This window comes from Typopeltis vanoorti, chromosome 20, assembly GCF_054136105.1.
Source record: "Typopeltis vanoorti isolate ZY-2024b chromosome 20, IOZ_Tvanoo_1.0, whole genome shotgun sequence".
In the NCBI taxonomy this organism is placed as follows: Eukaryota; Metazoa; Arthropoda; class Arachnida; order Uropygi; family Thelyphonidae; genus Typopeltis; species Typopeltis vanoorti.
This window is the reverse complement of record NC_143568.1, coordinates 9,356,217-9,370,669: the sequence shown is the minus strand read 5'-3', so window position 1 is coordinate 9,370,669 and position 14,453 is coordinate 9,356,217. Positions and strand designations below refer to the sequence as shown.

Below are 14,453 nucleotides of genomic sequence, written 5' to 3'. Positions count from 1 at the left end.
TTCTACGAAAGATCAGCTCCCTCCTCTCTCGCTGCCTGGAGTTTACAAAGTACTTGTTCCTGTAAGCTGGCATACTTTGGACAGACAGGCAGATCAGCATCCATCTGCCTGGAGGAACACAAGTCTTACATCTGTAAACACAACTATGGCCATTCAGGCTTGGCTGACCATGTTCTGGACACCACCCACAGAGTATCATGGAAGAAAACCACCATGCTCCACCACAGCAAATTCAAGAAAGAGAGGCTTTTCTTAGAAGCAGCAGCAGCAGCTCTCAGAAACTAACCAAATCTTAATAAATACGGTTGCATTAAGCTTCCGAAGATTTGGGAAACACTCATCACCAGGGGTCCCACTTTACATTCTAGGCCACCTACTACCGCCCTTAGAGGGTGCTCCACCTAGATAGGACTTTAGTGTCACCCACGTGGTTGGGCTTAGTATTATAAGATTTGTGTGTGCATGTTACATTAATTGATTTTGTAATCCCCGTAGATGTCCTAGTGACTAGGACGAAATATAGGAAGTATTAAATTCTATTTTAATTCTTTTTGAGTGTTGTAAAAAATCCATTAAGCCTCCAACACGATGTCCTCACAGCACTTAAGCCTCTACACACATATTCTTTATAATCAGTGTCTGCTTCTCCATGAACTTCTCCACCAATGCAGGAGTATCATCTACCATCACCTATCTTCTTTCTTCTACACACAGTGACTTAATCTCAATCACCAATAATTCTATTCACAGCTTTTCTGACAATAATACACTACATTCATCCTACCTGTTTGACAACCATGAGGTGCACACAGAGGTCATCTGCAATGAGTGCCTTAAACACTTATCTCCATATACCATGCTAGAATGGAGTGAGGATGATTTGCTCACCTTCAATATTACCAATATGCACTCTTGCTTTTTTTTTTTTTCTCCTGTAAAAGGGATCCCAACTTGCCTACCCTTACCTCAGCAATATGCAAATCACCAGACTGAATCAGATCTCTTTCTTTGGATTGACATTTGCCTCCAGCTTTTTTCTAACATAAACATATTACATCAATAGCCTTCCCTGGGATTTAAAAAAAAATAAAAAAATCTTTTCTGTTTGTTGAAAAGATCCTACTTTCTATCCGTCCAGTTACTAACTCTGTATAAATTCAAATGTGCACCTAAAATCTCCCTAAAAATTCTTGATGCTGTCCAGAGGAGAGCAAGCTGGCTAACAGGTAATCCCTCCATCCCTGAATCACTTCAACCACTATTTCACAGATGATCTGTGTGTACTTTCATGGATACTGTTCTGAACTGGCTTTCATCATTCTTTTGAATTCGGTTGGTCCTGTTAAAATAAGAATAGCAGCTGCCCAACATCTCTCTTCAGTTCACCTGCAGATGCATCAAACCTGTTTCTCTTTCTTTTTTATTCCATCCATTGCTGTCCTCTAGAAAATGAAGTATTCCCCAACAACTACAACTTCCAACTCTTCAAGAAAAATGTCAACGGGTTTCTTCTTTCTCAGTTCTCACTTGCATCTTGTATAGGGCATTGATGTATTATACATTCTTCTCTCATGTATAGGAATGATATAAAAAAATATTCATGTAGAAGTTTCTGGAACAGAAAACTATGTAGCCACTGGAATGCAAATAAATAATTTACTAGCTAAAATTAATTATTTACAAGCTGACATTTCATTAGCTCAAGATAGAATTATCAGAAGCAATTTAACAATACACATGACAAAATGAGTTGGATAACAAGGACAGTCATGTACATGAAGGACAATGGTGGCACTCTTAGCAGTGATTCCTTTGTTATATCTCCATCCAAAAAAGATCAAATTAAGATGTTTTTTACACCAGCTTCTCCACTGTTAATCTTGTATTCCTGTTTAAAATGCATATGTAACTTTTCAGTCCAATGTTTTCCCAGCTCAATCCTGTCATCATCAGGGAGGGTAGCAATCTACTAACTGACCTACTAATATCCACTGATAAAGGAATCAGTTAATATATCTCAGTAGAATTCTCTTGATGATAACTACAGCAAAACATATGAATACTAGCATAAAGAGTCACATGCATATGCAGAAGCGAAAGCAATAAAATAATAATAAAGCCGAGATAGTTGTGTATGATTGCAAAGACTGTTAAGTAACTTTAATTTCTGCCACTTTAGCTATCATGAACTGATTATAGTATCAAACTCATCTTTCTAAAATTTTTTTGAAGGTTTCACTGAAACCTTTGTACAGATGATTGTTAGAACATATATATATGAGATAGGAAATTATTTTGATAATAGTGTCTATTATCAAAATAAAATTCAGAAATTATGGCTTACACAGAATGACTTTACTACAATGGATAACAGATGATAACGAATATAAATTAAAGATACTAAGAAATTATATACTTGGTTTAATCTTTTATCCAAGTTATAAAAACCCTATATAACAGGGCAAAATTAATCTGTTCGGATGACAATGCCCTAACCTCTGAACTAAATCACAACCTTAATATGTTCTTAGCATGGCTACAATCCCCAAAAAATCCAAAAAATGTTAAAACCAGTTCCCCCCCCCCCATAACAAAGATTACACTAAATCTATCACCATTACTTACATCTGGGGCATCTCTGGAAAGTTAAACAAAATCTTAAAGAAATATGACCTGGCAACCTGCTACAAACCATATAAGAAATTGGCATCCCATATCTGCCCCACAAAAGACCAGCCACTTCCCCTAGACCTACCTGGAGTATACCAGGTCCTTTGCAGCTGTCAACTGTCCTACTATGGCCAAACAGGCAGGACAGCTAATATCAGAATATCTGAACACAAAGACTACATCCGGTTTCACCAATATAGCCATTCGGGGCTTGCAGGTCATGCTCTGGATACCCGCCACAGAATATGATGAAAGAAAGCCATTTTACTACACCTATTCTACTATTCTCTTCCACCCAAATATAAATACAAAAGATTGTTCAATGGAATCAGCCTCAGCTCTAAAAACTTTCCCAAACCTCAACAAATTTGGGTGGAAGAGAATGCCCCAAATTTGGGAAGCTAGCATCATGAGAACTTCAGCCCAACAGACAAGACAACCCAATTTAGCCTGATAAGGGGAACCTTTAGGACTTGCAATCCAAGGTACCGCTGTACAAGAAAAATTATTAAAATTCCAAAATCTCATAGGAGAAACACGAGGTATTAGTGAGTCGCATTCTGTCCATATTGGAGAAATATAAATTAACTGATAAGACAACATTCTGTCACCACAGAATGTTGTCTTATCAGTTAATTTATATTTGCAACAACTGCAACACTAACTTCAGTGGCATTATACACAGCCTTGCCATAAATACTGTTACAACTTCTGCGCACCCCAGAGCTGTCCACAGAATTCCACTGGCCCAGTTCCGTTAGTGGCGCAGTTCACATGTTTATGAGTAGAGAGAGGGGTCTAGCTGCACAGTTAGCATGCAGTGGGGAGATTATGAGAACCATGTAGCTGTAATAGCACTTCACAAGGTTGGAATGCAGCCACCTGTTATTTTCACCATACTAAAAACACTCGGTATCATTGGGATGTTTGTGTAACAGATTATCAACCATAAGAATGATACAAAAGATGTATCTGACTGCCAAAGAACAGATCAACCATTCTGAGTTAGGACACAACTGCTTGTGAGGGGCCCATCCCCTGCTGTAATCCTGTTTCTCATGATATCAGAATGTGATATCATGAGAAATGAACATTTCACAGAGAACGATGCCACATGTGCTAACTGATGATCTAGGAATGAGAGCCTGTTGTTGTTCTACTGGACACATCCTAACACCATAACTAATGTGGCAGAGGATGATAAAATCAAAGGCACTTCTCTGGCAGTATGTGAACAACAGACACAGAGATATCCTCTTCACAGATGAGAAGATTTAGACCACTGAAGTCATTTAACTGCCAAAACAGTTTGTTGGTTACAAGTCATATTTTCTATTACAAGATAAAAGCCCCAAACTCTTAAAGAATTTTTTTTAATAATTAACAGTACCTTCTCTGGTTCAAGTTCATTCACAGCCAACCTAAAATGTTTAATAACACTATCAAAAATATTGAACAAGAGAACATGTGTGGCAGTGAAGTAGCACAAGAATTGATTACTCTAACAGTACAAATGCTCATTGAAAATGAGTTCTTTTTTTTTTCTTTTTACATCCGCTGTCCTAGACCTCAAAAACCAACTGATAGAGGATGGTGTCAGAGATGTTGAAACTGTCAACAACTAAGAGTGCAATAAATACGTAAGTAGCCTATGTTAATTTTAATCAAGCTCAACAGTTATGGCTAGATGGCACAAAACGAGTACAAGAGGATCATTTTAAGTACATTACAGTAAATTTGTGTCAACTTGTTATACTGTCCCTTTTTTGTTTTATAAATGTGGTCAGCGTACTATAGTAAGTATTTAGTAATACAAAACAGGAGTCGGAGAAACTGGAAAACAGCTTAGTGTCAGGAAAGCTTAAAACATGCAAAAATAGATATGGTGATATACAGTAATTCTATGATTAGTGGTTTGAGAAATGAGTGAGTAAAGGAGGTTTTTTTTTTTTTTTTTTTGAAAAAATTTGTGATGTGACTAATAGGTAAGCAGGTCAAATGGGTGGTAGATATGACTGTACCAGTTGGAACAAATTACTTCAAAGATCTTAAATCTGATTCATTTTAGAAATTATGGACTTTACAAACATGTTAAAAATAACTTTTAATATCCCGACGTTTCAATCTTCATATTAAGATCATCATCTGGAGTATATAAAAATACACAAGCACAAGCTGAGTTACATTACATTAAAAGAGTTATTTTTAATGCGGTTGTAAAGTTAATAATTTCTAAAATGAATGCTGATCACCGTTCAACACTAAAAGAAAGGATCTTAAATCTGATCTCTCTCTTCTTTCTTATGATTAATGTCACTATGGTGTTCTCTTTCAAAGATTTCAGTTTTCTGGTCAGCTTAGTCCATGTAAGGCTTGTCAAGACACAGTAGATTAGTATCATTAAGAGAACACAGAAGGCTACATAATTTTTCTTTCTTTGAAGTAACCCAAACATTTAGTTCTTTGTGCCTAATAATGATTTCAAATTTTAATTGATGGTGTGTGTTGAGGAGAAGAAAAAAAATTAGTTTTTACTGCCCATATTTCTGAAAAATGAAAATCAACATATCACACAGAATATTTAATAATGGCTCACAATAGAGCTGCACTGTTGGTTGTACATCTAGCCTTTCCTTTTGAAAAAGGATGACTAAGGACAGCTTTATCATGTAAAATCATCTGATAAAATGAGATTTTTAATTTGAAAAGTGGAAGCTTCCACTGATATTTACTTAATGTCCCAGTTCCTCCACAGGGATATTAGTAAATAAAGATATAACAGCTAGATTAGGAAGATATTTTCAACTCTGAAAGTTTTTCAATCAGATGCGAGATATTCTTGATGGAGATAATTCACATTACCAATACGAAATCTGAAGAGCATGGCTAAGTGTTGTGACAGCAGGAATATTGTGGGATCTTGCCTATTGTTAAACTTGCCTACCGATGGAGATATATGAATGATAATGGAAATCAGTGAACTCAACTTATTAATTTTGAAGACAGTACAAACATGGAAGCGAGCCTTCACAGCTCAGTCTACATAGATGAAGCTATTTGGTCGGAAAGACCTGGGTTCGATTCCCATCAGTGATGTGAGGAACCTTTATCTGGTCTCTTTCGATGAAAGGCAAGTTAACTAGTCTCACATGGAAACAAGGGTTTTTCCCCCACCGGAAACTTAAGTTTTTTGTCTCCCAGAACAGGCAAAACTGGCGCCATGAACACATGCATCTACAGACATAGGACACACTGGGAGGCATAGGACTAACCACCTTATCCTCAAGTTACAGTTGCGAAGTTCAAGAATAGTTGGAAAGGTCATGGGCTTAAGTGCCTGTTAGGGCCACTGACGATGACAACAAACATGGAAGCAGAGAATGGTGAGATTTGAGAAGTTTTGTAAACTGTTCTGACCAACTTGGTCTGTCTAATACTTATTAAGCTGAAGAATTAGATTGGGCACAGCTAATATAGTTCTCATCCTTCATACTCACAATCACACAATTTTTAGTTTCAAGTGTATCAATGCTAATGGCCAAATACAAAAATCTGAAACATGCTTTAAACTCACCTGGCTCTTTGTTTAAACTCTCATTACTAGGAATTTCTGAACAACTTGCTTGGTCAATTTCTTCAGGAACCTCACGGAATTCAATCACTTTCTGCACCATTAAAATGGATCAAATATTATTAAAATGTCCTTATTAAATGAAAAAGATTTTAAAAATAAAAAAGCATAAAACAAAACAATATTACTACAAGTTTTTTCAGATATTCTTTTTCCTTAGTCATACTGATTGATTTCAATGCAAATGGCAACTTTTTATAGAGTATCAGCTATATTCTTTAATTGTCTCTCTGTATTCATTCCTTATATATTATTTATTTATATATAAGATAATATAGTTACTTTAAAATCATATGTGTTAAAAAGGAAATAATGGGTTAATCAGTAATTTTTATCTCATTCAACTTCCAATAACTCGAGCATTCCAGCTACATTTCAATGCCTACTGTTTATTCAAGTTAACAACCACAATCTTCAATTTTTTTTTTTTTTTTTTTTTGTTTTGTTTAAAGAAATTTCACCCAGCATTATGTGCATGAAACACACATATGTGACAGAAGACAACTGAAGCTGTGGCAAGGTTTAGTAGAGAATATAAAATAATAATACAGTGATCTCCTACCTATGACCTTCAATTAACCAAACTTTGAATGGGCTACTGTCTGACTGTATTCAACTGACAAATTGCTTTCCTGCTGTGGCTGGATAAATGAGAGAGATTACTGTCATCATCATAACATTAATAATAATAATAATAAAAAGAAAATAAACACATCAATGAGTAATGCTAACAATGCTACTTTTCATAACAGAGAAAAACGAAGCCGACTGGATCTATTCAGATTTCAATAATGTAGTAATGGTTTAGAACTTTCCTCATATAATCTTTCCATAAGGAACTTGCTCTTCCATAAAACTTCAGAGCTTTCAGTAAACTTTGCATGCGCAGTAACCAAAAGTTTTAAAGAAACATGTGGAAAACTAACACAAAAAAGAACTATTTTCCCTCAACATTGTTTTTGATAATACTCAAATTCCCACACTAGATGAGATCTCTCTTTTCGGAATTACCCTGACATCAAGTCTCTCCTGGCATAAACACATCACAACCATTGCATCATCAGCTTCCAAAAAACTAAGTTTTCTCTTTCGCTCAAGACGCTACTTCACCTCTAAACAGCTGTTAACATTATACAAATCTCAAATCCACCCCAGCTATCAAATACTGCTCTCACATTTGGAGTGGGGCTCCTAAAAGCTCCCTCAAAATGTTTGACTCAATACAGAGGAAAGCAATTAGATTGATAAATGACCCATCTCTCACCAACTCACTCCCCTTACTTTCACATAGACGCTTGGTCTCTGCGATTTGTATATTCTATAAATATTTCCATGGAAAATGTTCATCTGAAACAACATCAATAATTCTCCCACTCTGTACTAAGCCCATTGAAACATGTACAGCTGCCACCCAACATCCTTTCACAGTACACCTTGAAACCCACAGAACAAGTTTCGTTTCCTCTTCCTTCATCCCCGCTATTGCGGTACTGTGGAATAGTCTTCCCCCTGACGTATTTCCCAAGGAATACAACATACAGGCTTTTAAATCAAATGTAAACAAGTTTCTCCTTTCCCAACCTACTACCCATATACGGTACTAATATACTATAGGTTGACCAGCCAACCTCTCCTATATGAGCCCAACATAAAAAAAAAAAAAACCTAAATAATTCCAATATATTTCATCCAGGGAGAGAAGGGATTAGTTACATTCAAAATATGAGTTTGTGGTACAGTATGGCACACTGTACCATAGTGTACCATCCCAAAAACAGCACTGCAGTTAAATAATCTTCTCTCCTCTGCTTGATGACGTCCATGCAATATTGGATAAAATATGTCGCCGTTTTTATAAATTCTATCTTTTTTTCTTTTCTTTTTTTTAATTTTTTTTTACACTTTAGCTGTAAAAGTCTTTAAAAATCTGTATGTGAGATGGTACCATGTTATGCAAGTCCAGAATATTCCAGTTTAAGTTACGTGAGGTAAGTTTTATATTCCTTGTGATGAACAGAATCCTGTTCAAAATTCATGTAGAATTCTGAATGTTTTCTCCACAACCATTATCCCAAGTCAATGTAATACAAATTTGAGGTTGTCAATGATATTTTTGCAGGGTTCAGTAACAGAGTTCTCAGAATTTCCCTAGAAAATTAATAACGTTCGCTGCAGGAGATAGTATCTTCTTTTTGGATTTCCTCATTCTTCACCAACCAGATGGAGACCTTGCCTCCTCGTTTTTTTTTTTTTTTTTTTTTTTTTTTTTTTTTTTTTTTAATTAGAAGAAGACACATGCACCCATGTGAAAAATCCAATGCTATTAAGAATCTCATCCACTGGGCACGCACTCTTTGCTCTGCAGAACTTCATTATAACAAGTAAAGCACACACACCATATAACGGGTTCAGTCATTAGGTTTATTATTATTAATACACTTAACATCCATGAGGTCTCAGGATTCATTGCTGATGCAATTTTACACTATCCAATCCACCATATGCACTACACTTCCATAGTTGTAAGATGATGAGAAATACTTCCTTCCATTAAAAAAGACCTAGATTCATTTCTTGTCATGATAACAGAAGAAATGAATGCAAGGTTTCCCTCTTACAAAAACAGGCTAACCAGACAGAGAACACATGTATTTTATGTCTCTTAATTGGATGACATATCATGACATGAAATGAATCTAGGTCTTTTTCAATGGAAGGAAGTATGTCTCATCATTTTCCAACTATGCTACTTTCATTAATAAGACCATGAATTAATAATACCATCTTCAACTGCTTAAGAAAAAAAAGTGAACCATGACAGTCAACCCTGATTATCCTTTTTCCTTGTGCTTTTAAGTTATTTTGGCCAGTCTTGAAGATCTCTGGGGCTGTTTGTCATAAAGAATATAAAAATTATAGTCTGGACTTTAATTTTTATATTCTTTATGACTGTTGTAGCTGCCCCACCAATCTTTATGATTGGTGGGGCAGCTACAAAGCAATCTAGTAGCATAATCCAAATTCTGCAGGTATGTAACATTTACTTCAACAGTTTCTTTAATTAGATACTGTAGATGCCATTGCCAAATCATAATTTAGAGTCATCAGTCAATTTTACACACAGTTTCACTTTGATTACAACTACTGATCTGGTCCGATTTGAATTACAGTTATATTTTATATAGCCATAATGTTCTTTCCCTTCTAACAATAGGGTTCTTTTGTCTAATGTAAGAAAGCCCACAATTAAGCAGAACTATATATATTTTAACATAAGATAAACGTGTAATAGAATTTTTGTGTTTCTCCTTTTTACTCTTCAAGTTTTGAACTTGGTTGCAAAACAGTATTTTTTAAAAATTTTTTTATTATTTTTTTTTTGTAAATATATCCAGAGATGGTAATCCTTTCAGTACTGCTTGCAAAAGTCTTGATAACGCTGTCCATTTGGAAAGTGTGGATATGAATCTGTGTGAAAATTTCTATTTATGGGAGCAGGCAGGCACTCTATAAACTGATAATGTCATTAGGGAGATAAGCTTCTCAAAGGATTAACAGATTATTTATCTTTCTTGTATAATGAATAATGCCTGTGGAGTATCCATAACTAGAAAATAGCACGTATGCCACAGTAAAATAAATTTTAAATTTTATGATGTAAATATTTAAGTATAAAGCATCATCAGTTATCGAACAACAACAGAAATTGAATTAAAAAAACAGTGCATTCTTAAATTGGCAAAAATTATGAAAAAAATATCAACTCGTTGCTACATGTAAACTTCCATAGCCACATAAGTTACATGGTACTCAGTATACGCCAGGTAGTATCATCGGTGAGAGTTTGCCTTTTGGAGAAGGTAGTAGGTTATGAATTTTGTTGATGAGTTTACAGGTAGCAAATTGATATTTTTTCATAATTTTTGCCAATTTACCAATGTTCCAATTTAAGAATGCACAGTTTTTTAATTTAATTTCTGTTGTTGTTCGATAATTGTACTGATGATGTCTTATACTTAATTATTTACATCATAAAATGTAAAATTTATTTTACTGTTGCATATCTGTTATTTTCTAGTTATGGATACAACACAGGTGTTATTCATTATATAAGAAAGATAAATAATCTGTCAATCCTTTGAAAATAACTTTTCTTTAAACTCCCTAATGACATTATCAGTTTATAGAGCACCTGCCTGCCTGCTTACATAAATAAAAATTTTCACAGATTCATATCCACACTTTCCAAATGGACAACATTATCATCTCTGGATATATTTACAAAAAACTGTTTTGCAACCAAGTACAAAACTTGAAGAGGAAAAAGGGGAAACACAAATATTATGTTATATATTTATCTTATGTTAAAATATATATATAGTTCTGCTTAATTGTGAAAAATGGACCGATCACTCTAAATTAAGATTTGACTTTAGTATCTACAGTACTAATTGAAGAAACTGCTGAAGTAAATGTTACATACCTGCAGAATTCAGAATTTGGATTATTGTACTGATGATGTCTTATGATACATAAGACAAAATATTTACATAATAAAATTAAAAATTTATTTTACTGTGGCATATGTGTTCTTTTCTAGTTATAGATTATTTATCATTTTATCATGATCATCAGTTGAACAAATCATTTGACTAGAGTGAACTATTTGGACAACAGATCAAGTGTTAACTAATAAATATTTATTAAACCTACTAGTTTCACCAAAATTTAGCTGTTGGCATCTTCAGGGTACAAGCACTTAGGTTAAAAAAACATTACACAAATATGAATAACTGTAAAATTCTAACGATTATAGTTGCAAACTGAAATAACATTGAACGTGAGTGATACACATATTGCATGTATATGATTAACTAGTTGTTGCTAAGGAATATTCTGTAAGTTGCATTAAAGTTCATTTCCTGTGTGTTAAGAGATCTAATTAGGGTTTTCCATATCTCTGGCAGTATTAAACCTTGGTTCCTGTTAAGGTTATCAGCAGAGTGAGCGACTGTAGCTGCTTCTTTAAACATTCAGGAGTGGTAGTCTTCTTCTATGTGTAAGGAGAACAGCTTTTGTCCCACTCAATGTCATGGTTAGTTACAGAAAAATGAGATGACAGGCCTGATATGTCTTGTCTGTTGTTTTTGACGTAACCAATGTGCTCCTTCTGTCTAATTTCGAGGCTTCTTGATGTCTGCCCGATGTAACTTGAACCACATGAGCATGGAATATTGTAAACTCCAGCATATTTATAGAAAGGATGGTTATCTTTTGGAGATCTCAGTAGTTTACAGATTGTTTCTATAGGTTTGAATGTCACTCTTATTTTGTGTGGTTTGAGGAGACTAGTTTGTTGGAGATGCTATTCACATATGGAATCGCGATAGTTTTGATATATTGAGTATCCTCTCATTCTCTTTGTGGTGGTTCAGAGAAAAGGATTTTGTTGACGAGTCTTCGTGGGTAGCCGTTCAAGTAAAGATTATTAGATATCAATGTTAACTCATCTTGAAGGTCCTTGTTATCTGTTGTGATGAGGACAGATCTTTTCTTTAACATGTGTACTATGCTGAGTTTGTGAGAAATATGGTGAGAGGAACTGAAATGCAGATAGCGACCTCTATTCGTAGGTTTCCTGTAAACTGATAGGTTTATATGGTCATTAATTTGCTTCTTAATTAAGATATCTAAGAATGGCAGTTGTTTGCCTCTTTCAAGTTCCAGAGTAAATTTAATAGAATGATGAAAGGAGTTGATATTATTGAGGAAGTCAAGTAGGTCATCCTTTTTGTGGTTCCATACAATGAAGATGTCATTCACATATCTCCACCAAATTGTTGGTTTAGGAATTATCTGAGATAGGAATCCCCCCCCCCCCCCGAGGTATTGGACAGCCCATTGCAAAGCCAGTTAATTGTTGGTAAATCGTATTCTTCCAAGAAAAATAGTTTGAATTTAAGCAATGATCGTACAGTGAGGTTATATCTTGTTGGAACAAGGCGCCTAGGATGCTGATGACCTCCGCCACGGGAATGTTTGTAAAGAGAGGTGACATCTAGGCTAGCTAGAAGATCATTTTCTGAGATGGTAATGTTTTTTAATTTTTCCACAAAATGTTGTGAGTTTCTGATGTAACTCTCTGAGTTATGGATATGTTGTTGGAGTTTAGAGAGATGTTTGGACAATAAGTAGGTAGGTGAGTTGATTCCATCCACAATAGGGCGTAAAGGAATACCATCTTTGTGTGTACTTTTGGAACACCATAGAGTCTTGGAGTTAAAGGGTACATGGATTTTAGATTTTTAATCAGATCTGTTAGTCAGTTGGACATATTGTGTAGTAATTCATTTGTATCATGGTGATTTTTTAATGTAGGATCTTTCGTTAAAATAAGGTAAACGGACAAGTCCGATAGTAGATTGTTTACTTTATCCTCGTAGTCCTTAGTGTTCAGTATTACGGTACTGTTGCCTTTATCTGCCTTAAGTATTATGATGTCTTTGTTCCTTTTTAGATTATGAATAGTTCTTCTATCTGGAGAGGTGAAGTTTTGTTTTGTGGTTCTAGGAGAAGAGAGTATTATGCTCTCTTCTCCTAGTCTGAGATCATTTGCTATGTGTAGTAGTAATAATGAAATTGCTTTGTCTAAACTGCAGCTGAATTCCACTTTAGGTATCTGTTGAGGAGGTATGGCATAGCTGAAGCCTTTCTTGAGAATAACAATTTCAGGTTTCTTTAAGATGTGGTCTGAGAAATTAAGAATAACTTCATTATCTGGTAGAGAAGGTTTAGACTTATTATGGGTTGTATAAAGGTAGTTGAATTTCTTGATCTGGTGTCTGTTTGCTTTTATAAAAAACTTTAGCGTAGCTAGTGTTGATTATTCTGTCTAAGACTTGCCAAACTTCCTTATCTAGAGAGCTGGAGAGATCCATGAAGAAGTCGTAACATTGTGAGTCTATTTGACTAAGCAAGAATCTTGTGTTGTAACCTTTCACGAAGGAGTAACAGCGATGTCTTGAAATAAATATTTCTGGCCCCACTCAAATTAAAATGATGTTTAAAGTGTAAGAACTTAGGAATTATACAGTTATCTCGATATCTTTTTAAAAAAGCGAGATGATTTAATAACCTGGCTCTTTTGCATTTCAGGAGTTCATAACAGCGTACCTTTATTTTTGTATCGCCATGGATTCTATTCATAATGCATGTTTATTTTCTTGATCATCTAAATAGAGTAATTATTTGGACAATATGTCAAGTGTAACTAATAAATATTTATTAAACCTACTAGTTTCACCAAACTTTAGCTGTTGCCATATTCAGGGTACAAGCACTTAGGCTAAAAAACATTACACAAATATGAATAACTGTAAAATTCTAACGATTATAGTTGCAAGCTGAAATAGCATTGAACGTGAGTGATACACGTATCGCGTGTACATGATTAACTAGTTGTTGCTAAGGAATGTTCTGTAGGTTGCATTAAAGTTCATTTCCTGTGTGTTAGAGATCTAAATAGAGTTTTCCATATCTCTGGGAGTATTAAACCTTGGTTCCTGTTAAGGTTATCAGCAGAGCGAGCGACTGTAGCTGCTTCTTTAAACATTCAGGAGTAGTAGTCTTCTTCTATGTAAGGGGAACGGGAACAGCTTTTGTCCCACTCAATGACATGGTTAGTTATAGAAAAATGAGATGACAGGCCCGAGAAGTCTTGTCTGTTGTTTTTGATGTAACCAATGTGCTCCTTCTGTCTAATTTCGAGGCTTCTTGATGTCTGCCCGATGTAACTTGAACCACATGAGCATGGAATATTGTAAACTCCAGCATATTTACAGAAAGGATGGTTATCTTTTGGAGATCTTAGTAGTTTATGGATTGTTTCTATAGGTTTGAATGCCACTCTTATTTTTTGTGGTTTGAGGAGACTAGCGAGCTTGTTGGAGATGCCACTCACATACGGAATCGCAATAGTTTTGATATATTGAGTATCCCCTCGCTCTCTTTGTGGTGGTTCAGAGAAAAAAATTTTGTTGACGAGTCTTCGTGGGTAGCCATTCAAGTAAAGATTATTAGATATCAATGTTAACTCATCTTGAAGGTCCTTGTTATTAAGCTTAATTAATTAATCTTAATTATGAAGCAAATT

The 14,453-nt window shown here is 34.9% G+C and overlaps 1 protein-coding gene across 1 annotated transcript in view; it reads right to left on the bottom strand.

The window, feature by feature from the left end:
- The window catches only part of LOC150095219 (ATPase family AAA domain-containing protein 2-like), a 538,448-nt gene that overhangs the window by 34,719 nt on the left and 489,276 nt on the right, over positions 1-14,453 (bottom strand). Inside the window, exon 23 of the mRNA XM_090410622.1 lies at positions 6,245-6,335. Within this exon, the coding sequence (XP_090266748.1) occupies positions 6,245-6,335 (91 nt within the window). The remainder of the gene's footprint in view (positions 1-6,244; positions 6,336-14,453) is intronic.